Source organism: Schistocerca serialis, chromosome 9, assembly GCF_023864345.2.
Source record: "Schistocerca serialis cubense isolate TAMUIC-IGC-003099 chromosome 9, iqSchSeri2.2, whole genome shotgun sequence".
NCBI classification, from domain to species: domain Eukaryota; kingdom Metazoa; phylum Arthropoda; class Insecta; order Orthoptera; family Acrididae; genus Schistocerca; species Schistocerca serialis.
Genome location: NC_064646.1, coordinates 469,830,419 through 469,855,797, shown reverse-complemented (window position 1 = coordinate 469,855,797; position 25,379 = coordinate 469,830,419). Strand labels below are relative to the sequence as shown.

The 25,379-nt window shown below is 38.5% G+C and overlaps 2 protein-coding genes across 2 annotated transcripts in view; both read left to right on the top strand.

Moving 5' to 3' along the window:
- LOC126419716 (mucin-7-like) overlaps window positions 1-3,357 on the top strand; it is a 31,256-nt gene extending 27,899 nt beyond the window's left edge. The window contains exon 2 of the mRNA XM_050086897.1: window positions 3,046-3,357. Coding sequence (XP_049942854.1) covers window positions 3,046-3,357 — 312 coding nt within the window. The remainder of the gene's footprint in view (window positions 1-3,045) is intronic.
- LOC126418884 (uncharacterized) overlaps window positions 1-6,809 on the top strand; it is a 60,232-nt gene extending 53,423 nt beyond the window's left edge. Inside the window, exon 2 of the mRNA XM_050085891.1 lies at window positions 6,622-6,809. The gene's annotated coding sequence lies outside the window, so the exon portion shown is untranslated. The remainder of the gene's footprint in view (window positions 1-6,621) is intronic.
- The last annotated feature ends 18,570 nt before the right edge of the window (window positions 6,810-25,379 follow it).

The following is a 25,379-nucleotide window of genomic DNA, read 5'->3' as shown; positions in this document are numbered from 1 at the left end:
GGGAGAGGTGGGGAGGGGGAAGTAGTGAAAAAGGAGAGAAATAAGAAGACTGGCTGTGGTGGTGGAATGATGGCTGTGTAGTGTTGGAATGATAACAGGGAAGGGGCTGGATGGGTGAGGACAATGACTGACGAAGGTTGAGGCCAGGGATGCAGGGATGTATTGCAGGGAAAGCTCATCCCTGCGCAGTTCAGAAAAGCTGGTGTTGGTGGGAAGGACCCATATGGCACAGGCTGTGAAGCAGTCATTGAAATGTAGGATGTTTGGCAGCTTGTTCAGCAACAGGGTGATCCACTTGTTCTTGGCCACAGTTTGTCGGTGGCCATTCATGTGGACAGAAAGCTTGTTGGTTGTCATGCCTACATAGAATACAGCACAATGGTTGCAGCTTAGCTTGTAGACCACATGACTGGTTTCACATGTAGCCCTGCCTTTGATGGGATAGGTGATGTTAGTGACTGGACTGGAGTAGGTGGTGGTGGGAGGATATATGGGACAGGTCTTGCATCTAGGTCTATTATAGGGGTACAAGCCACGATGTAAGGGATTGGGAGCAGGGGTTGTGTAAGGATGGGTGAGTATATTGTGTGAGTTCGGTGGACGGTGGAATATCACTGTGGGGGGGGTGGGCAGGAGAGTAGGCAGGACATTTCTCATTTCAGGGCACTGAAGCCTTCACTGACCATAATTATCCTCCCAACCTTGTACACAACAAAATCTCCCATGCCTTATCTTTCCAGTCTCCCACCACCCCACAAAGTCCCACTGTCTGGCCACAGAGGAGCATTCCCCTCATAACTCAGTACCACCCAGGACTGGGGCAACTGAATTATATTCTCCGCCGGCATTTCAGTTACTTCCCATTGTGCCCTGTGTCAAGATGTATGCAAGATTAATAGTCAAATGACAGCCTACTCACCACTCAAACTGACAAGCTGTCAACCCTGACATGATCACCTGCATAATATCACTGAATTATCGAGTGTTCACGAGGGAGATTTACAAAATGACTGGTACTTCAGCTACTACTAATCCCACCGTGTTGTGACTGGCTATAAGCTGCATGGCTACCACCTTTCTAGTCACACAGTCTGGCTTCATGGTTTGCACAGGTGAAGGCCAGTTCTTTCTATTCTAGAATTTTGGGAGACACTACCAAGAGTGTGCTGCTAGTAAGTTAGTTAGAGCAGCGGTACACCACAGAGGATCTCAGACCACAGTGCTCTATTAGTGCCATTACCTTGTGTTAGCCCAAAGAACACAAATAGGAAAATCAGAGATTTTAGAAAAGAAAATGTAGAAATGTTTGTCAATAAATTCAGCCTCATCTCATGGTCATTTACTGCTCAGTCCTCAGTAAAAGAAAATTTCATTAAGTTTCTGGAGGCCTTCTTGATGGTTTCAGTTAATGCTTTCCTTTCAATAAATGCTTTCCTGACACACTCATGAAGGGATCAAGGATAACAAGGAGTACTCAGATTTCAAGCATGAGAACAAGAGAACTACATATGAAGGCAAAAGTCAGTCCAGGCTCAGAACTCTTCAGCTATGTAAGGCAATATAAAAAAATCTTTGATAAAGTAGTCAGACATGCCAAAAAATTGGCACACTGATTATGGTGCCTTGGTGGCCAAGTCAGATCTACTGAAGCAGCAGATCAGCAAACCATTATCTTGTTGCGACTCAAGCAATGTCAGAGGCCAGCAACAATACCGCCAATGCTCACACAGCAGATCGTCAATGACCTCTTTTGAACTATGTCTGGTCAGTAAGGTATCTGTTGGTATCACCAAAAATTCAGTGAGCAAGCACACAGATGGACAAACCTGTGCAATTACCCAAATGCCGCTGGCAGGTGGAAGTAGATGCTTCCTCCTATTGTTGGTCAGTGTCTCCAAGCATGTTTGTTAGTGATTGGCAGTCTGGCTGGAAATATTTAATAGGCACTGGATCCTAATTGTGTATTTATCCACTGAGAATGTTGCACAAAAGACGACTGCCTATATCATTCTCTCTGGCCATGGTGAATAACTCAGTGAAACCAACATACGGTACTCTGCAACTAGAATTAATTTTGGGTTTGCATCGAGTTTTCACATGGGATTTCATCGTCATGGACATCACTGAACCCATTATTGGAGCAAACTTCCTTGCCTATTATACCCTACTGCTAGACATGAAGAACATGCACCTGGTTGATAACACCACTGGCCTGACTGCATCTGGTTTTCAACAAGATGCAGCTGTACATGCTGCCAAACTGGTTAAAGTCATGGACAAAGAGTACATTGAGTAGTTGCATGGATTTCCAGCCTTGACACAACCACCTGGCATGCCTAAGAAGGTGCTGCTGAACACCGTTCACTATATCAAGGCAAATGACAGGCTCCCCACATCTTGTAGACCATGACATTTGACTCTGAACTGGCTGGCAATTGCAAATGCAGAGTTTGACAGTACAGTCCATGAGGGAATCATATGCCCATCAAACAATCCCTGGTCACCCCTGTTATATCTAATCCTGAAGAAATGTGGTGTGTGGAGTTCGTGTGATGACCATAGAGCTCTTAACATGAGAATAATACCAGACAGATACTCTGTGCTGTTGTTGCATGATTACAATTATGTATTGAATGGTGTCAATATCTTCAGTGTAGTAGCCTATGCTAAAGCATATGTGCAGATACCCACAGTGGAACAGGATATCCCAAAGACTGCTGTGATTACTCCTTTTTTGCTGTTTGAGAACATGTTTATAATGTTTGGTCTCTGGAACATATACAAACCTGGCAAAGGTTTATTGACTCAGTGCTACAAGGTCTGTCATTTTGCTTAGCCTGCCTTGATGACATCCAGAATTTTTTGGACCCATCAAAGTAGTATCATCAACATTTAGTAGAAGTATTCAGATGGCTGGAATGACTCAGTGTGATCCTCAATGCAGTTAAATGTATCTTCAGCCAGACACAGGTGGATTTCCTGGGATACAGAATATCACCTGTGGGATTGCTACCACTACATGAGAAGGTGGAAGCTTTTTTGCAGATTGCACACTCAAGCACCACCAAACAATTGCCCTGGTTCCTGGACATGTTGAACTTCTTCCACCGCAACCTGCCACCCTCAACTGAGCAACAAGAGCCATTAACTGCAGTCCTCTTTGGCCCAATGAGTAAAGGCAACTCAGTCATAACAGGGGCTGATGGTATGAGCTTGGCATTTGAAGCAGCCAAGAAGAGCATCACAAACACTGCACTGTTCATGTACACCAACCCAAATGCATCCTTGCCACGGGTAGTTGATGCTAGTCAATTGGTTACTGGCATGGTGTTACAGCAACAGTGTGGTGATGTGTGACAGCCACTACTGTTCTTCTCACACAAGTTGTCACACTTGCAACAGAAATAGAATATTTTAGCCATGTATGAAGCTATTAAATACTTCAAATGCCATGTGGCATTCAAGCCTCAGCTGGAAGCCAGAGACATTATCATCTAAATTGATCACAAACTGTTGACATATGTCTTTCATCAGAACTACATGAGCTGTTCACTGAGGCAGCAAAACGAGCTCATGTTCACTCTCTGGTCTTAACAATGTGGTGGCCAAATGTCTCTCTTGGGTCGGCAGGATCTCCAGCATGATCAGCTACACTAATCTTGCCAAAGCACAACAAACAGACCTGGAACTACTAACAGCAACATCATCAGCACTAGACCTCAATTGACATTCCCACAACCAATGATGAACTACATTGTGACATGTCCACATACAAACCTCATCCTTTCCTACAAACCATATCCAGAAGAAACACATTCATGACTTTACACAAATTGAGTCATCTTGGTGTACAATCTATGACCCGTCTGGTGACAAATTATTATGTATGATCATGGATGCAAAAGACTGCCATGATTGGGTGAGAAGTTGTATTAAATATCAACACAGCAAGATTCACTGACACATACACACACCTGTAGCGAACTTTCCAAACATGACTGTCCACTTCAACCACATTGACACCATCATCATAGGGCCACTACCACTATCTAATGGCCAATGTTACATACTCACACTGATAGACCATTTCAACTGCTGGCCAGAAGTTGCATTGCTAGACAATATTTCAGTAGAAACATTGGTCTTTGCTTATGTGTCACACTGGATATCATAATTCAGCTGCTGCTACTCATCACAATGGACCATGGACAGCAATTTCAGTTTGATCTGTTCACCCAACTCACAAAATTTTGTGGCACAGCGCACCAGAATATGATGAACTACCACCCAGGCAGCAGGCAGATGACTGAGATATGGTACATTCATTTCAAGCAGCATTGATGTGCCATGACACCAAGTGTACTAAGACCCTTCCCATGATGCTACTAGGCCTCATGAACATTTATAAATTGGACTTAGATGCTTCATTGGTTGAGCTGGTGTATGACAAGAAGTTTCATCTACCAGGTGAATTTGTGGACTCGACACTTTGCCACTACTGGACCGAGATCAGCCCAACCTTTCCTATCAGCTCAGAGACAACATAACCTAGTTCTGCCACACATCAACCTTCCAGACAAGGAACAACCTCTACCTTTGTGAATGAGGACCTCCGTACCTGTCCCCATGTCATGCCACACACAGAGTGCATCAAAATGTCTCAACAGCTTCCATACACAAACCCACATTACACACATGCAATGAGGAAAAATATTTGACATTTTGATTAATGAGAAACTGACCACAGTTTCCACTGACAGGATCAAACTGGCACACATGTCTCAAGAAGCACTCCCATCAGAAGTTCCATGGCTCCAGTCTCATCCAACAGCTGTTCCATCACCAACATCACTGTCAACAGTGCCAACTCCAGCACGAGCGAATCTATCAGCAGTACACAAAACAAATTCTGGTTGACACATCCATTTTCCATCCCACTTTTTGGATAGTGCTCTGCTTTCACCAGGAGGACTGATGTAGTGACCTTCTGCTGGTACGGAGTGTTGTGTCACATACACCATGTGCATGTGTTTACAAACAATGTTCTGTCAAACATTACGAGCCAGACACAGGAGGCATTGTGTTTTATATATGTTTTTCTTTCATGTATTCTTTCATTTATGGTTTTAATGGTTTTGTACCTTCCATGCCTAGTTATTAGTGCATAGATATGGGATAATTTGTGTGTACGGTTTGTTGAGGATTAATGTGAAGTGGTGACTTGTATCCTTAGAAGCTACCATATTTCTTCACCATTTCTCCTGTGGCTGCATGTGGTAAAGTTTGTTAATGATTTCATGAATAAGTTTTTCATGTAGCCCAGTTTCCAGTTTCACTTTGTTGAGATACACACAGGATTAAATCACTGAACAACAGTCTACCCAGCTCATACTGAGAGATCTATTAAATAGAATGTACAGAGTATTGCTCACAGAATATGGATTGAGAGTAAATTGAAGAATGAAGAAACTAATGAGGAGTAACGGAAATGACATAAGTGACGGACTTAAAATCAAGGTAGGAACACTAAACAAAGAGAAGGAATCTTGCTACCTTGTGACAAAATAATGAATGATGGATGAAACAAAAGATATATGAAGCTACTAGAACACACAAGGTGGACATTCCTCATTAAAGGAAGCCTCAGATTGAAGAAGACATTTCTGGAAATATATGTCTGAAGAATGCCACCGTACGGAAGTGAATCTTGGACTATGGGAAAACCAGAAAAGTAAAGAACTGAAACAATTGAGAGGTAGTGTTACAAAAGCATTCTGGATGGATAACACAAGAAATGAGGAGTTTCTCTGCAGAATCAGGAAGAAAAGGAAAACATGGATGGCACTGACAAGGAGAAAGGACAGCATGACGGGACATGTGTTATTATATTCCATGGTGCTCGTACTAGAAGGAATTTTAGGGGAAGACAGAGATTTGAATACATTCAAAAAACAATCAATGATGTAGCCAAGAACACCTTTACTTTATAGAAAAATAATTAGAAGCACCTATATATACTGTACATGCACTTTAAGTTATTACCGTCACTGTAAATGCCCTAGATTTTGAATTGCAGAATTTGCACCAAGTGAGCTGGGAACTTCCCATCAAACTGTTCATTAACTTTGTTATCAACTCCATAATTTTAGCTTCCATATTTTCTGCCTTATTGAAATGCATGTAATAATTCTAGTTTTAAGAACACTGATTGTTCATCTATACATAGTGTTCTTTAGCTCTCATTGTGAAGGTAAACCTTCAGGGACATGCACTGAAACCAAGTTCTTAAATCACTGGTAATCTTGCAAAAACTGAAGCCACAATTAAAGTCATGTCCCTGTTAGGAGCCACTACATATGATTAATTTGGAAACAATAATATTTTTTGAAGATTGTTCAACTACTTTTAGTGACCTAGTATGTACTTCATTTTTCCCCACTTTGAAATTTTCATCCCAACTTGTACAGAATTCCCTTAATACAAAACTGCTGAGACATTCAACCTTAATCTCACCTTCGTTTACTACCCACTGTGGATGCTCCATGTATCTATTTCTCAAGTGTACTCATTTTTGTGAGTTTCTGTACCTGAAAGTTAATTCTTTGGTCTTCTTTGTTGCAGCACAGTGATACATAATCAACATATGTGAAGAGGTAGCATGACACAGAGCCAATGTATCCAAGGTGACAACATGACAACTGTAAAAAGAAGAACAAAAGGGTTTAGAGATATATGAAACATAAAGAACATAAAAAGCTGTACTAACATTTTCCTTGATCCAATAAAAAAAATTGTTAAATATTACAAAAATTTACAGTTTTTCAGCCATGCAAAAATCCCTCTCCTAAACTTTTAACATTTTCTTCTTAATTAAGACTCACCAGTTAAAGATGAAATTTTCATTAAATGTACACAATAAATGTGGTACTATCAGCCAGAGATTTCATTAAAATACCCCAATACAGTGTCACCTAACATTTAAGCTCAAATAGGCAATTTTTCAGTAACTGTCCATTTCACAGAAATATAAAAGATGTTTCATAGTTAATTCTATGCTATGTATATTTATTAAACTATTAATATGAATACGACTAAAGCAGACAACTTCACATTTCCACCACTACTTGTGTTCACACTTCCTGTTAATTAGAGTATACAGCATTTACATCTAGATCTACACCTATACTCTGCAAACCACTGTGAAGTTCATGTCAGATGATATATCCCATTGTATCAGTTATTAGGGTTTCTTCCTGTTCCATTCATGTATAGGAAGAATGAGTGTTTGAATGCCTCTGATCTTATCCTCATGACCCCTATGTGGAGCTGTAGTATATGCCTAGTATAATCATGTAAACCTGGTTCTTGAAACTTTGTTGACAGACTTTCTCAGGATAGTTTACATTTATCTTCAAAAGTCTTCCAGTTCAGCTGCTTTACTATCTCTGTGACACTCTCCCACAGATCAGACCTGTGGCCATTCATACTGCCCTTCTCTGTATACAATTGATATCCTCTGTTAGTCCTATTTGATATAGATCTCACATACCTGAGCAACATTCTAGATCTGGTTGCATGAGTGATTTGTAAGCAATTGCCATTGTAAAATAATCTACCAATAAACCAAAGTATACCACCTGCTTAACCCTCAACTGAACCTTTGTGATCATTCCATTTCATATCCCTACAAAAGGTTACATCAGGTATTTGTAAGAGTTGGCTGATTCCAACAGTGCCTAACTGATATTATAGTCATAGGATGCTGTGTTTTTTTGTTTTGTGAAGTGCACCATTTTACATTTCTGACCATATAAAGCAAGTAGGCAATCTTTGCACCACTTTGAAATCTTATCATGATCTGACTAAATATTTATGCTGCTTCTTGTAGACAGTACTTCATTATAGATAACTGCATTGTCTGCAAAAATTCTCAGGTTGCTATTAATATTGTCTGCAAGGTCATTAATGTATGACCCAAACAGCAAGGGTCCACACACAATTCCCTGGGGCACACCTGAAGTTACTTCTACATCTAACAATGACTCTCCATTCAAGATAACATGCTGCATTGTCCCTATCAAAAAGTCCTCAATCCAGACACAAATTTCACTTGATACTGCATACGAACATACTATTTCCAATAAGCATAGGTGTCGTACTGAGTCAAATACTTTTCAGAAATCAAGAAATACTGCATCTGACTGCCTTGATTCAAAGCTTTCAGTATATCATGTGAGAAAATTATGAGTTGGGTTTCATATGATCAGTGTTTTCGCAATCTATACTGGCTGGCATTAAGGAAGTCATTCCGTTCAAGATACCTCTATGTTTGAGCTCCAAATATCTTCTGAGATTCTACAACAAATCAATGTCAAGGATATTGGATGGTAGTTTTGTGGATCATTTCTCCAGGTGTGACCTGTGCTTTTTTCCATGAACTGGACATGTGTTTTTTTATTTTTATTTTTGTGAGGGATCTACAATAGATCATAGCACTAGATATAGCACTGTCATTTTAGAGACAGGCAAATGAAGGTCAAGAAGAAATTGCTTCAGTAAAGTGAAGTGACATTCTACTTTCTCACATGCAGTGCCAGTCATATGGTACTTGCTTTTCCCAAATGGAAGATGTTTTTCTCTGTCATTATTTCCTCAAATTGTTTGAGATAGTCTGTAAACTACATTTTTACTATGAGCCCATGTATTACTGATATGATTCCAGAAAATTCACTTTGTGGTGTCTACAATGTTATTTTATTTATATACTTACAGGCACTGTCTTCACTTATTGCTCAAACACAGGCTGCCCAAAGGGTCATTCCACATGCAATAATTCAAGGTTTCGTAACCCTCTATCTCATATTTTCATAAAACTTTGCACATTTGCTTATACTTATAACATAGGAAGTTCTGCAAAAATTTTCTGGTCTCAGATTATAACTTTATTTTATATTGAATTTTAAATGTAGTGGTATTCTGATAACTGGGCTCTGCAAGAATATCAGAATATCAGAAGCACATACTTAACAGACACATAATTTTTTGATTTCAGAAAAATTGCAAGGATGTGGAAAAATACTTATATCACATATCTGTAACCTGCTGGGAACCTCATTTTGATCTTAAATAAAGCCCTAGATTGTAAGCTTTCTAATAAAATAAAAATTTTCATGCACCTTCTACTAATTGACACACACATTTGGACACAAAATACCTTTTGCTGTGATCAAAAAGGGTCATTTCAAGTAAGTCCACCCACTTCCAGTCTCACTGGGCAAAGGTGGCAAATTAGCATATTTAAGTATAACTCATTCTAGGCAGACAGGTTAATTTTAAGAGTGAAAATTTATTTCCTTTCATTTGATTAATTTAGTAATTTTTAAAGACTGTTATAATACATTGGATTTGTGTGTTCAGACAATCACATGCTCATGGTGATAAAGTGTTCATAGACAACAGTAGCTTGTTTGAAACCCTTATAGGCATGAAAAAAATGAAACAATTGCTGAAATTCATTGTTGAGAATAACTGGCATGTAACTATTAGTGTATCTGGCCTCAGTTTCCCTTTGTATTTCTGTGAGACAGGTCATACCTGTTTGTGGTGCGGTCCTTATCATTCTGCTCATATAAAGTATGTTTTAAGTGAATTAGTGTTCAGTTAATTGCAATCAAAAATGAGAATTCATACACTGTTGGAAATTTACAGAAAACACCGTATCATTTGACAACCTGTACCCTAGTAAAAACTCTACAAAAAATAAAAGAGCTGAGTGAAGACCAACAAGATATTGCTGTGATCCAATACAAGCTTTCGACAATATCAATAAAGTGCTACTATATGTAGACATCATAGATACTATTATATAAAAGTTTTTGAAAGTCATCAAAGAACTTGTTGTGACCTTTCAAAAAACACGTACAAACATTTTAAAATCTTTGAGCTCAGTTTGCTTGTCTTTGTCAAAAACATTAAGTGCTAGAAGAATGTATGTAAAATAGGCCAAAAACTGTGTACAACATGTCATAAGATTTCTGAATAGAAAACTGACATCAATGATAAAAATTAAAGTGACACAGATGACATATAGGTGACATTTCATGAATCAGTGCTAAAAAGTCAAAGTACTGAGGATGCAAATAAAACGTTACATGATTTGGGGTGCTCTCCCTCAAAACTTCACTCCAAATCTCAGGAAGGCTTCATATGGTTAAAGAAAGATAGAAAAAGTGAAGCATGTTTTGGAAAGAAAAGTGTGAGGGGCATTAGATTGCTGCATTGAGGATTCTGACCATAGAGAAGAGAAATTTGATGATGGAATTGTTAAAAAAGCCAAAGATTTTGATGCCATAATATTGTTAATGAAAGAAAAGGTGACTAGTGTAATGGTACTAGAAAAAATTCAAATTTTAACTTTACCTCCACCCTCTTGGCCAAAAGAAAACATAATGTCAGAATTCAGTGTTAGTGAATATGTGGTTTGACAAGCAAGGAAACTGAAAACAAAAACAGGTATTTAATCAATTCCTAACCCGAAAATGGGGAAAGTTATTGCTGATGAAGTGGTAATGATTGTCACTGATATCTACCAAAATGATGAATATACTAAAATGTTACCAGGAGCAAAAAAAAAAGTTAGCATTTAGAAGAATGTTTATATGCAAAAAACACTCATCCTTTACAACTTCAGAGAAATGCACTCTTGTTTTAAATGGGAGAATCCAAACATTAACATTGGTCTTTTGTTCACTAAGCCTGAAGTGGTGTATTTTAGCTGATGCTGCCAGCACTCATTCAGTGTGTGTGTGTGTGTGTGTGTGTGTGTGTGTGTGTGTCGGTGTGTGTGTTATCCACCAAAATGTAAAACTGCTTTTGGATGCAGAACACATTGAAGAAACATACAAAGAACTTATAAAATTTCTTGTATGTGGCTCTGAAAACTGCGACTGCATGTTTAATCACTGTGATAAACATCCCAGTGATGACAAATTGTCAGAATTATTAAAACAGAAATAAACTTACAAAGATGCTGATGATAAAATTGAGTTCAGCGGGTGGATAATCACAGATCATCAGGCAGAGCTGGTAAAACAGTCTGCAACTGTTGATAAATACATAGACTTGTTGGTAATTAAATTACAGGTACTTAAACCACACTCATTTAAATCTAAGTGTCAGTCAAAATCTTTGAAAAAATTGAAAGAAAATCTAACCCCAGAAAAACCAATTCTATTAATGGACTTTGCTGAAAACTACACTTTTGTAGTTCAGAATGAAATTCAGAGTTACCACTGACAAGAAGCAGCTGTACAATCCATCCTGTGTGTGTTTATGTGGTAAATACTCCACAAGTAAATTGGCAATACTGAACCACTGCTTTATAAGTGATGGTACAGAACATGATGTAGGATTTGTAAATGCTGTCCAGAAAGAAATGGTTAAGTGGCTGGCAGAGCATTACTCACAAGTGAAGAAAGTGTGTTATTTCACTGATGAATGTGCTGCTCAATATAAGAATAGAGAAAGGTTTAAAAATTTGTGTGAGCACAAAACTGATTTTTCTATTGATGCTGAGCATTCCTTTTTTGCTATTATTCATGGTAAATATGTGTGCAATCATTTGGGAGGAACTATCAAATGTATATTGAGACGAGCTACTCTTCAACTACCAGATGATTCACAAATAACAGCTGCATCTGGTGTTTATGATTTCTGCAAAGCTAATACTGACATATGTTTTTTCACTTCTTAGACAAAGTCAATGAAGACTTCCTATGCAGGAATCCCAACAAGAGATTTTCGACAACCTGCACAATACCAGGTTCCAGGAATTTTCACAATTACAAACCTCCTTCTTGTGATTCCTTAGAGATCAGGAGAGTAGCTTCTTCTGAAAAGCCCTCTTTGATTTTTTCATTAAATGAAAATACTCCACAATGAACATGCACTCATCCTCAATAAAATTCTTTTGTAGCAGCTGTATATTATGCCAGATGGTACTTTGCCTTCATCAGAAATGTCTGTGGTGAAGAAGGAGACATTGAACTATTTTTTCTCCACCCACCTGGACCAGCAGTGTCATTCTTTTGGCGTGTGAAGAAAGATTGTTTTGTGCCTTTGGAAAACATTTTACGTGTTGTTGGTGTATTTAAATCAACATCATTAGGCAGAAAGAATTACTTTAATAAATGTGCTTTCATCATTCATCCAAGCCTCATGCCTCAGTAGTGTGTTAACATTTTGCGGTGTGCAGTTGCAGCTGTAGTAGTTATAAAGCTAAGTACGGACAAAGTACTGACATTACAAAACAAGTACTGACAAAGTTATTTGCGCACTGTTATACAGTAATCAAATTTAATAGTTTTCACTGATGTTTTGTGCTGTTTATGGCAAAATAATGATTTAATAAACTTCTGGAAATGTTTGCTCACTGTATTTTTCTGAGTTTTCTTTGCATTGAAATTATTTAGTAAGTTTTGTGCTTTACTTTTCAGCCAACATTTCACATTGTTTCTTATGAAATATTTCAGTAAAATTTTCATTCAGTGATTTAACTTCATTGAGTGTTCCAGTGGCTACTTGAATTTTTGGTTTTAGTTAATAATTTTGTTAAGTTTTGTTGGTATTGATATTAGTTGTGGTCGTAGCTGTGTTGGAAAAGTACCTGAGCTTCAAACACTGATAGAAAGCACTGAAGCTGAAATCGTTATAGGAACAGAAAGCTGGCTAAAACCGGAGATAAATTCTGCCAAAATTTTTACGGAGGCACAAACCATGTTCAGAAAGAATAGATTAAATAAAGTAGGTGGTGGTGTGTTTGTGTCTGTTGATAGTAGTTTATCTTGTTGTGAAGTTGAAATAGATAGTTCCTGCAAATTACTATGGGTAAAGGTTATACTCAACAGCCATTGTTGTTGTGATCTTCAGTCCTGAGACTGGTTTTATGCAGCTCTCCATGCTAATCTATTCTGTGCAAGCTTCTAAATCTCCCAGTACTTACTGCAACCAACACCCTTCTGAATGTGCTTAGGGTATTCATCTCTTGGTCTCCCTCTACGATTTTTACCCTCCACACTGCCCTCCAATGCTAAATTGGTGATCCCTTGATGCCTCAAAACATGTCCTACCAACCGATTCCTTCTTCTAGTCAAGTTGTGCCACAAACTCCTCTTCTCCCCAATTCTGTTCAATAACTCCTGGTTAGATATGTGATCTACCCATCTAATCTTCAGCATTCTTCTGTAGCACCACATTTTGAAAGCTTCTATTCTCTTCTTGTCCAAACTATTTATCACCCATGTTTCACTTCCATACATGGCTAAACTCCATACAAATACATTCAGAAACGACTTCCTGACATTTAAATCTATACTCGATGTTAACAAATTTCTCTTCTTCAGAAACGCTTTCCTTGCCATTGCCAGTCTACATTTTATATCTTCTCTACTTTGACCATCATCAGTTATTTTGCTCCCCAAATAGCAGAACTCCTTTACTACTTTAAGTGTCTCATTTTTTAATCTAATTCCCTCAGCATCACCCGACTTAATTTGACTACATTCCATTATCCTCCATTTGCTTTTGTTGATGTTCATTTTATATCCTCCTTTAAGACACTATCCATTCTGTTCAGCTGCTCTTCCAGGTCCTTTGCTCTCTCTGAGAGAATTGCAATGTCATGGGGGAACCTCAAAGTTTTTACTTCTTCTCCATGGATTTTAATATCTACTCTGAATTTTTCTATTGTTTCCTTTACTGCTTGCTCAATATACAGATTGAATAACATTGGGGAAGGCTACAACCCCGTCTCACTTCCTTCCCACTCACTGCTTCCCTTTCATGCCCCTCGACTCTTTATAACTGCCATCTTATTTCTGTACAAATTGTAAATAGGCTTTCGCTCCCTGTATTTTACCCCTGCCACCATTAGAGTTTTAAAGAGAGTATTCCAGTCAACATTGTCAAAAGCTTTCTCTAAGTCTACAAATGCTAGAAATGTAGGTTTGCCTTTCCTTAATCTTTCTTCTAAGATAAGTCGTAAGGTCAGTATTGCGTCACGTGTTCCAATATTTCTACGGAATCCAAATTGATCTTCCCCATGATTGGCTTCTACCAGTTTTTCCGTTCTAATGTAAAGAATTCATGTTAGTATTTTACATCTGTGACTTATTAAACTGATAGTTCAGTAATTTACACATCTGTCAACCCCTGCTTTCTTTGGGATTGGAATTATTATATTCTTCTTGAAGTCTGAGGGTATTTCACCTGTCTCATACATCTTGCTCACCAGATGGTAGAGTTTTGTCAGGACTGGCTCTCCCATGGCTGTCAGTAGTTCTAATGGAATGTTGTCTACTCCCGGGGCCTTCTTTTGTCTCAGGTCTTTCAGTGCTCTGTCAAACTCTTCACGCAGCATAGTATCTCACATTTCATCTTCATCTACATCCTCTTCCATTTCCACAATATTATCCTCAAGTACATCACCCTTGTATAGACCCCCTACTTACTCCTTCCACCTTTCTGCTCTCTCTTCTTTGCTTAGGACTGCATTTCCATCTGAGCTCTTGATATTCATACAAGTGGTTCTCTTTTCTCCAAAGGTCTCTTTAATTTTCCTGTAGGCAGTATCTGTCTTACCCCTAGTGAGATAAGCGTCTACATCCTTACATTTGTCGTCTAGCCATCCCTGCTTAGTCATTTTACACTTCCTGCCGATCTCATTTTTGAGACGTTTGTATTCCATTTTGCCTGCTTCATTTACTGCATTTTTATATTTTCTCCTTTCATCAATTAAATTCAATATTTCTTCTGTTACCCAAGGATTTCTAGTAGCCCTCGTCTTTTTACCTACTTGATCCTCTGCTGCCTTCACTACTTCATCCCTCAGAGCTACCCATTCTTCTTCTACTGTATTTCTTTCCCCCATTCCTGTCAACTGTTCCCTTATGCTCTCCCTGAAACTCTGTACAAACCTCTTGTTCTGTCAGTTTATCCAGGTCCCATCTCCTTAAATTCCCACCTTTTTGCAGTTTCTTCAGTTTTAATGTATATTGTGGTCAGAGTCCACATCTGCCCCTGGAAATGTCTTACAATTTAAAACCTGGTTTCCTAAATCTCTGACTTACCATTATATATTCTATCTGATACCTTTTAGTATCTCCAGGATTCTTCCATGTATACAACCTTCTTTTATGATTCTTGAACCAAGTGTTAGCTATGATTAAGTTATGCTCTGTGCAAAATTCCACCACATGTCTTCCTCTTTCATTTCTTACCCCCAACCCATATTCACCTTCTATGTTTCCATCCCTCCCTTTTCCTACTCTCGAATTCCAGCCACCCACGACTATTAAATTTTCATCTCCCTTTGCTACCTGAATAGTTTCTTTTATCTCATCATAAATTTCGTCAATTTCAGCCATACCAAAATAATATTGGCTCCTTCTACTGACCCCCTGACTCAGATGATATAATAGCTGAATGGTTCAAAGAAAACTTGAATCTTGTTATAAATAAGTACCCCACTCATACAGTTACAATTGGTGGAGACTTCAATCTACCCTCAATTTGTTGGCGAAAATACATGTTCAATGCCGGTGGAAACAGAAAACATCTTCCAAAATTGTACTAAATGCTTTCTCTGAGAATTACTTTGAACAATTAGTTCATGAGCCCACACAAATTGTAAATAGTTGTGAAAACACACTTGATCTCTTAGCCACAAATAATCCTGACCTAATAGAGAGTGTCATGGCGGATACAGGGATTAGCTAACACAAGGTCATTGTAGTGAGGCTCAAAACCATATCAACCAAAACCACTAAAAATAAATGCAAAATATATCTATTTAAAACAGCAGATAAAAATTCGTGTGATGCCTTTCTAAGAGAGAGTCTCCATTAATTCCAAGTTAATTATGTAAGTGTAGACCAGATATGGTTCAAATTCAAAGATACAGTATCGACAGCAATAGATAGATTCATACCACATAAGTTAATAAGAGACGGGACTGATCCACCATGGTATACAAAACATGTCAGAACACTGTTGCAGAAGCAACAAAAAAAGCATGCCACATTCAGAAGAACGCAAAATCCCCAAGTTTCAAGGAAGCTCAGAATTTAGTGTGGACCTCAATGCAAGATGCTATTAATAGTTTCCACAATGAAACATTGTCTCAAAATATGGTAGAAAGCCCAAAGAGATTCTGGTCATATGTAAACTACAACAGTGGCAAAAAGCAGTCAATTCTGTCACTGCACGATAGCAATGGAAATGTTACCGATGATGGTGCCACTAAAGCAGAGTTACTAAATACAGTTTTCTGTAACTCCTTCATGAAAGAAAATGAAGTAAACATTCTAGGATTCGAAACCAGAACAGGTGTTAGAATGAGTGACATAAAAGTAGATCTCTTAGGTGTTGCAAAACAGCTCAAATCACTTAAGAAAGGCAAGTCTTCCGGTCCAGATGGCATATCAATCAGGTTCCTTTCAGGGTATGCAGACACAATAGTGCCTTTCTTAGCAATCATATGCAACTTCTCACTTGGCAAAAGATCTGTTCCTAAAGACTGGAAAGTAGCACAGGTTACACCAATATTCAAGAAAGTAAACAGGAGTAACCCATTGAATTACAGACCCATATCACTGACCTCAATTTGCAGTAGGATTTTGGAGCATATACCGTACTTGAACATTATGAATCAGAAGTGATATCTGGCGTTCCACAAAGTAGTGTCATAGGCCCTCTGCTGTTCCTGATTCACATAAATGATCTAGGTGATAATCTGAGCAGCCCCCTTAGGTTGTTTGTAGATGACTCTGTGATTTAATATCTAGTAAAATCATCAGACAATCAATTCCAATTACAAAATGATCTAAAGAGAATTTATGTATGGTGCAAAAAGTGGCAATTGGCACTAAACAAAGAAAAGTGTGAGGTCATCCACATGGGTACTAAAATAAATACAGTAAATATTGGGTATATGATAAATCACACAAATCTAAGGGCTGCCAATTCAACTAAATACCTAGGAATTACAATTACGAGTAACTTAAATTGGAAAGACCACATAGATAATATTGTGGGGAAGGTGAAACAAAGACTTCGCTTTGTGGGCAGAACACTTAGAGGATATGACAAACCCACTAAAGAGACAGCCTACATTACACTTGTCTGACCACTGCTGGAATATTGCTGCATGGTATGGGATCCTTACCAGGTAGGACATTGATGGAGGACATCGAAAAAGTGCAAAGAAGGGCAGTTTCTTTCATGTTATTGTGCAATAGGGGTGAGAGTGTCACTGATAGATATGCGAGTTGGGGTGGGAGTCACTGAAACAAAGGCAGTTTTCTTTGCGGCGAGATCTATTTACGAAATTTCAATCACCAACTTTCTCTTCCGAATGCAAAAATATTTTGTTGATCACACCTACATAGGGAGAAATGATCATCATAATAAAATAATAGAAATCAGAGCTCGAACGGAAAGATTTAGGTGTTCCTTTTCCCCATGCGCTATTCAAGAGTGGAATGGTAGAGAAGTAGTATGAAAATGGTTCGATGAACCCTCTGCCAGGCACTTAAGTGTGAAATGCAGAGTAACCATGTAGATGTAGGTAGTAATATTAATACAAGTAGTTGCTTTCTTAAATTTTGAGACCACTATTGTTACTTCTGTAAATAGTTCTACTGGTGAAACTCAACTTAAGTAACGTAGACGTATAGTTTGTTTTCAGTAACTGTAAAATTTTACCATGAGTGAGAAGTAAGTGCTCTGTTGTAGGTTTGTGAGCAGTGGGTTACAGTGTGGGACTTGTTCAAAGTATTTTCATTTAGGAGAATGCAGTGGGGAAGCCAGTGGACATTCTAGTGAGATCTCTCCTGGGAATGCAAAATCTGTAGTAGGAATAAGTTGATACAGGAGTAGGAGTGTAAGATCTGTGCCCCTCAGGTGCGGTTACAACACACAAAGGAGGGACTAGATAGATTGAGGAGGGTGAAGGATGCTGGGGAATGGGAACTGACAGCTGGCAAGAAGGCAGCTAGGAGGTGGAGGTATTCAGATAGTCATACTTTGCATATAAGCAACAGATTTGACCAACTGTCAGAGTTGAGTGGGGAGGAGCTTGTTGTAGTTGTTGGTGTAGGGAACATGCAGCAGTCCTCAGCAGTTAGGAGACCCAGGTCAGTTGCAGAAAGAAGAAGGTTCTGCTGCTAGGTAGTTTGCACAGTAGAGGTGTTGGCCACCAGTTGCAGGAAGTGTTGGGGAGTGAGTACCAGGTCACCAGCATTGTGAAGCCTAGTGCAAGGTTGGCTCAGGTGACTGACAGCATAGGGGATTTATGTAGGAATTTTACAAAGGAGGAGCAGGTGGTGATAGTGGGTGGAGCAAGGAACAGTCTTGATAGGGACAGGGAATATGATGTTGGTGGTGACCTGGTAAAGATAGCTAGTCAAACTGGTGGCACTAACGTGCATTTCATGCAACTGTTTCAGCATCATGATTGTCCTTATCTTAATGCGGCTGATAGGTGCTTTAACATGGAGCTGGAGAAGGCACTAATGGCAGAGGGCATGAGTCACATTTCAGTCATGCCAGTTGAGTCTATCAGTAGATAAGGTTTCACTAGGCATGCACTGCACCTCAATAGGTTTGGGAAGGGGAGGTTATCAAAGCTTGTAGGTGACAGTGTAGTGGGTGGTGGTGTGATCACTCATGGAAAAATTACTGCAGCAGTTGGTGTTAGCACTGCACCTTTTTAGATTGAAGTCAGCTGATAGGTATACCCGCTTAAAGGAAGTCTCTCTAACTGTTCATAGACCTATCACAGAACTGCAATGAACAGATATTTGAATGATGTGCAGGGGCAGATGAATTTAGTGAAACTAAACTTCTAGTTGTTATTGTTTGTAGGTCCCCTAACTCTGACTTCAGAGCATTTCTGCTCAAGCTAAAGAGGGTTCTTGATTCACTTTGTAGGAAGCACCAGAAATTAGTTATATGTGGTGACTTCAATATAAATTTTGTATTTGATGGTGCAAGGAAAAGGATGTTGGTAGATCTTCTAAATTTGTATGATCTGATGCATACTGTGTTTTTTCCAACTAGGGTGCAGGGGAACAGTAGCACAGCCATAGACAATATATTTATTCAGTCTTCATTACTAGATGGGCATTCTGTTAGTTAAAGGGTGAATGGCCTTTCAGACCATGATGCACAAATTTTAACACAAAAACGGTTTTGTACTCAAACAAATGTCACATGTAATCACAAACTGTGTAGGAAAGTTAATCCAACAGCAATAGAGAGTTTTTTAAACCTTTTCAAGGAACAGGAGTGGCAGGATGTTTATAGTGCTGATAACATAGATGATAAGTATAATGCTTTCCTTAACACATTTCTCATGCTCTTTGAGAGTTGCTTTACATCAGAACATTCTAAACGGGGTACTAGCAGTAAAAGGTAGCCCAGGTGGCTGACTAGTCGGATAAGGATATCATTAGAACAAAGTGGGAATTATATCAAAATGTTAGAAGTAGTCACAATCAAGCTACAGTAGCCCATTACAAACAGTATTGTAAGGTGCTTAAAAATGTTGTTAGGAAGGCAAAGAGTATGTGGTATGCACATATAATAGCTAATTCGCAGAATGAAATTAAACCATGTGGTCAGTTGTGAAAGAAGTGTCTGGTCAGCAGCACAAGGTAAATGATATAAAGTCAGTTGGTAGTAAAAATATTTCTTTTACTTGTAAATCAAATGTATGACAATGTTTAACAATCATTTTCTGAGCGTTGCTGGTGAATTAAATAAAAATTTAGTTTACAGGAAATCATATAATTCTCTTGGCAAATGCCTTCCTGTGATACAGGCTAAGGGGAGATTAAGTTAATAATTAAATCACTGAAGACTAAGGACTCTCATGGTTATGATGGAGTGCCTAGCAGAATATTAAAGTACTGAGCTGCACATGTTAGCTCTGTATTTAGCCATATTTGAAATTTTAACTTTAGGAATGGTCAGTTCACTGAACAATTAAAGCACTCAGTGTAAAGCCACTTTATAAAAAGGGAGAAAGGGATAATGTAGACAACTTTAGACCTATTTCTATGCCATCATTGTTTGCTAACGTTATTGAAAAGGCTGTGTATGTAAGAATAATTGATCATTTTATATCACACAATTTGCTATCAAATGTACAGTTTGGCTTTAGAAGTCATTTTACAACTGAAAATACTATATTCTCTTTTCTCTGTGAGGTTCTGGATGGGTTAAACAATAGGTTTTGAACACTAGGCATACTTTTTGATTTAACTAAGGCGTTTGATTGTGTTGATCACAAAATATTGCTCCAGAAGTTGGACCATTATGGAATACGGGGAGTAGCTCACAATTGGTTCACCTCTTACCTTAGAAACAGGCAGCAAAAGGTCATTATTCACAATGTTGAGAATGGCTGTGATGTGGGGTCTGAGTGGGGTACGGTCAAGTGGGGGAGAGGGGGCTGGTGCCCTGGGGATCAGTGTTGGGGCCACTCCTGTTCCTTATTTATATAAATGATATGCCCTCTAGTATTATGGGCAACTCTAAAATATTTCTTTTCACTGATGACACTAGCTTGGTAGTAAAGGATGTTTGGTGCAACACTGGCTTGGTTTCAAATAGTGCAGTCCATGACATAAGTTCACGGCTTGTAGAAAATAAATTAATGCTAAATCACAGTATGCCTCCGTTTTTACAGTTTCTAACACACAATTCAACAAAACCTGACATTTTAATTTCACAGAATGGGCATATGATTAGTGAAACTGAGCAGTTCAAATTTCCAGCTGTTCAGGTATATAGTAAACTGTTGTGGAAAGCCCACATTCAGGATCTTGTTCAGAGTCTTAATGCTGCTATATTTACTATTCAAATGGTATCTGAAGTGAGTGATCATTCAGCATGAAAATTAGTCTACTTTGTGTATTTTCATTCGCTTATGTCATGTGGTATTATATTTTGGGTAACTCTTCCCATCCTTAAAGGATATTTTTGGCTCAGAAATTGGTGGTTTGGGCAATAAATGGTGTAAGTTCACAAACCTCTTGTTGACCCCTGTTCGTAAGCCTGGGTATTTTGACATTGGCCTCTCAATGCAAATATTTCTTACTGTCATTTCGTGTTAACAGTATTATCTTATTCCCAAGAATAAGCAGCTTTCACTCAGTTAATACTCGGCAGAAATCAAACCTGCATTTGGACTGAACTTCCTTAACTCTGGTGCAGAAAGGTGTGCAGTATACAGCTGCATCCATCTTCAATAAGCTACCACTAGAATTCAAAAATCTTAGCTGTAATGCACATGCTTTCAAATCAAAACTTAAGAGTTTCCTCATGGATCACTCCTTCTATTCTGTCGAGGAGTTCCTTGAAAATTAAGCTGATTCTTGTTGTATTGTTTATCATGTTTACTTAAACTTACGGCTTTTTTTCTGGGTTCATGAACATTTTATTTTTATCTCTTATTATTTTCCTTTTGTAATTTCATGTACTGATATGTTCCATGGCCTTGGAGATTTGCTCCTCAATTTGGTGTTACAGAACTTGATGTGTAAATAAGTAAATAAATAAATAAATATGAAGTTAACAGAATATAATTTGTCACAGTGGATTAAAAACAGAGATGCTCTTGAGAAGTTTCATTGATAATTTCAGCGAGCTTCACTGCTGGACATATACATTTTAAATTAACATTAGTGTGGTTAGAATAATTGTTGAAACTTCCTGGCAGATTAAAACTGTGTGCCCGACCGAGGCTCGAACTCGGGACCTTTGCCTTCCGCGGGCAAGTGCTCTACCATCTGAGCTACCGAAGCACGACTCACGTCCGGTACTCACAGCTTTATTTCTGCCAGTATCTCGTCTCCTACCTTCCAAACTTTACAGAAGCTCTCCTGCGAACGTGCTTCGGTAGCTCAGATGGTAGAGCACTTGCCTGCGAAAGGCAAAGGTCCCGAGTTCGAGCCTCGGTCGGGCACACAGTTTTAATCTGCCAGGAAGTTTCATATCAGCGCACACTCCGCTGCAGAGTGAAAATCTCATTCTAGAATAATTGTTGTTTAAACATGCTAATTTGACATCCTAAGTAAAGTTAACCCATGTAATGAAAATGTTTTAATTAAATTTGTAACTTTTGGTTCAGTACTTTCATGAGGCAGCGTTACTATAGGCTGTCAGTTTACATAATCTGATTTGAATGATCTTCTGAACGATGATGTGGTATATGTTAAGTGAACATCCAACGTCTGTCAAAGCTCAGGGTGCTTCTTCTTTTTTTCTTTTTTAAAAATAATATCATTGTTTTGATATAAATCTTGTATCAGCTGCTAGAAAGTGTTTTACCACAAGAGCTTAAGTTGATTTTCTATATTCCCGTAAGTCAAGGACAGTTATTAACTTTTTTTTCCAATAAAGATACATACCTTCTGTGACATCTGGGGAAACATGACAGTGATGTGTCAAAAGTAAGATACTTTTTGTTCTTATTATTATGGTTACTACTATTTTTGTTTGAAGTAATGCACTCCAAATGACAAACTTCAGTTGTGGCATTTATGTTTGTAAAACATTTTTCCATTTTTTCCCCTCAAACTAGATGAAGTATGTGGGGAAATTCTGCATTGTCTATTGCTATGCAGAAAGTAGCAAGCAGAAAAAGTTTCATGAAAATCTGAAGCAGTGGGTGTCAGGTATGGATTTTATTATATTGTATTGTATTGTATTGAACTGGGGACCTAGAAATGACAGAGAGGCTTCAACCCCACCATAGCCTCAGTGGTCAACAACCGCACAACAGGCTACAACAGTCCACTCATCCCACTGCTGCCCCACACCGAACCCAGGGCTAATGTACAGTTCGGCCCCCAGTGGACCCCTCTGGGAACATCTCACACCAGACGAGTGTAACCCCAATGTTTGTGTGGTAGAGTAATTATGGTGTACGCATACGTGGAGAAAGTGTTTGCGCAGCAATCACCGACATAGCGTAACTGAGGTGGAATAAGGGGAACCAGCCCGCATTTGCCGAGGCAGATGGAAACCCACCTTAAAAACCATCCACAGACTGGCTGGCACACCTGGCCTTGATACTAATCTGCCAGGCGGATTTGTGCCAGGGACTGGCATGCCTTCCCACCTGGAAAGCAGTGTGTTAGACTGCATGGCTAACGGGTGGTCTTTGGATGATCTTACTTAGATTTTTTTTCATCAAAACACAAGGTATTGTGATTTCAAATTTATTTGTGTGTCCATTCATAGAAAACCCACTAATAATTTTATTTTATTAAAATGCGTATTGTCTTGGGAATTATTTAAGACCAATTATAAGTTCCTGCTAGGTTGGAGAAATGTGGTATAAGTAATTTTCAATGTGTCTGTACTTTTTCCAGAAACTGGAATGTGACACATGTTAAATGTTTTTGTAGGGTGCTTTGTGACTTTACTGCTTAAATATTAATGTCTATAAAGTACGCGCTTCTCTTAACTTACAAAAAAAATTCCAAATCGAGGGTTTCACAAACAACTGAGTTTTGGACATTTGTGTAGGTAAGTACCATTTTGCATTGACATTCTTGCAGAGCCCAGTTATCAAAATATCACTACATTTAAAATTCTATATAAAAAAAGTTGTAGTTTGAGAGCAAAAAGATTTTGCACAAATTGTTATGTCATAGGTATAAGCAAATGTGCAAAGTTTCATGAAAATCTGAGATGATGCGTGATTTGATGTGGAATGACCTTACTTTCATTTGTCCAAGTAGCATTTATATGTAACTGTAATCAAGCACATAATTTTTTATCTTTATTGTTTGTACCTATTCTCATGAAGTTAAGAGAGGAGGTGTAAAATATGTCCACAGCCCAAAGCAAATCCTTGTATTTGTCTATGGAGAATAAAACAAATAAACACCATCCAAACAGGCCTTGAAGGCCCAATAGTACCAACCGGCCACCGTGTCATTCTCAGCCCTTAAGCATCACTGGATGCGGATAGAGAGGGTCATGTAGTCAGCACACAACTCTCCCAGTGACCCTATGGAAAATAAATAAACAAATAAGTATGCTTTACATGGTTTATTGTATTGTATGTTGTTTAAGTTTCTTTTTTGCACTGAATAATATTATAATTGTTTATGAGAGAGGATTGAGAGAGCAGTCATGCTCACAGAGTTTCAATGAAGTCCACAATATATGACATTGTCCCCAGAACTGGCCAGGGCTCTCTGGTTCCAAGCCAAATAGGACACTTGACCAAGAGACTTCAAAAGTACTGTTACAAGATGGGTTGTGACTTCTTGGCCTTGAGAACTGAAGGTACCCACTAAATTCACTAAATTGGTCATGGGCGCACTACCCTTAGAGGCTGCTACCCAGGCAGCAGGCTGTGTGTGAGTTACACGAGGTTTTTTTTAGCTTAGATGACTCTCCATCCAGTTCAGACAATGATACCTCTAATGTATTAGTGTAAGAGTCAAAGATATGATGCCACACAAGTAAAAATTAAAATCCTAGTTATCAACAGCTAAAGAAATCACAACAAAGACGCAGAGTTTGACGTTATCTTAAAAAGTATATGAGCTCATAATACTATGTACAGAGACCTGGTTGAAGCTCCAACTGGCAGCAGTGAGAAAGTTAGGCTCCATCTAAGGGTTCCTTCTATTGACCATCTGCCTCAACCTCAAATATATCTGAAAACTAGAAAAACTTACAAATTGGTACCTGCTATACACAACATTACCCTATTATTTTGTCATATTATAAGAGATTTTAAGCATCCAGTAACTCACTGGAATGAATACAGCTTTGTAAGTGGAGCGTCTAATAAGATATCCTGTAAAATAATACTAAATTATTCCTCAATAAAATACTTGGAACAAACTATTTGGAAAACTGCTAATTATGGAAATAAATTAGAACTAATTGCAACAAATGGACCTGACTGCTTTGAGGATTGACAATTTGAGGCAGGGTAAATAGTTTTCTGTCTTAGATCTGAGGAGTGAGTATCATCAGATAGAGGCACGCCCAGAGGACCCTCAGAAAACAGTGTTCTCCATCCCCTGGGGCCATTTTCAGAATCACAGAATGTCATTTGGGTTGAAAAATGCTACATCAGCATTTCACCATTTGTTGGATGAAATGCTGAGGGCTTTGAAATCTTGCCAGTGCATGGTGTACCTAGATGATGAATCATTTTTGTGAAGGATATGGCAGAGCATATGCCAAGTTTGTGAGAGGTTTTTAGAAGATTATAAGCAGCAAATTTAACATTAAATGTGGAAAAATGTTGCTTTGCATCAGAAGAAGTTACTTATTTAGGGCATGTT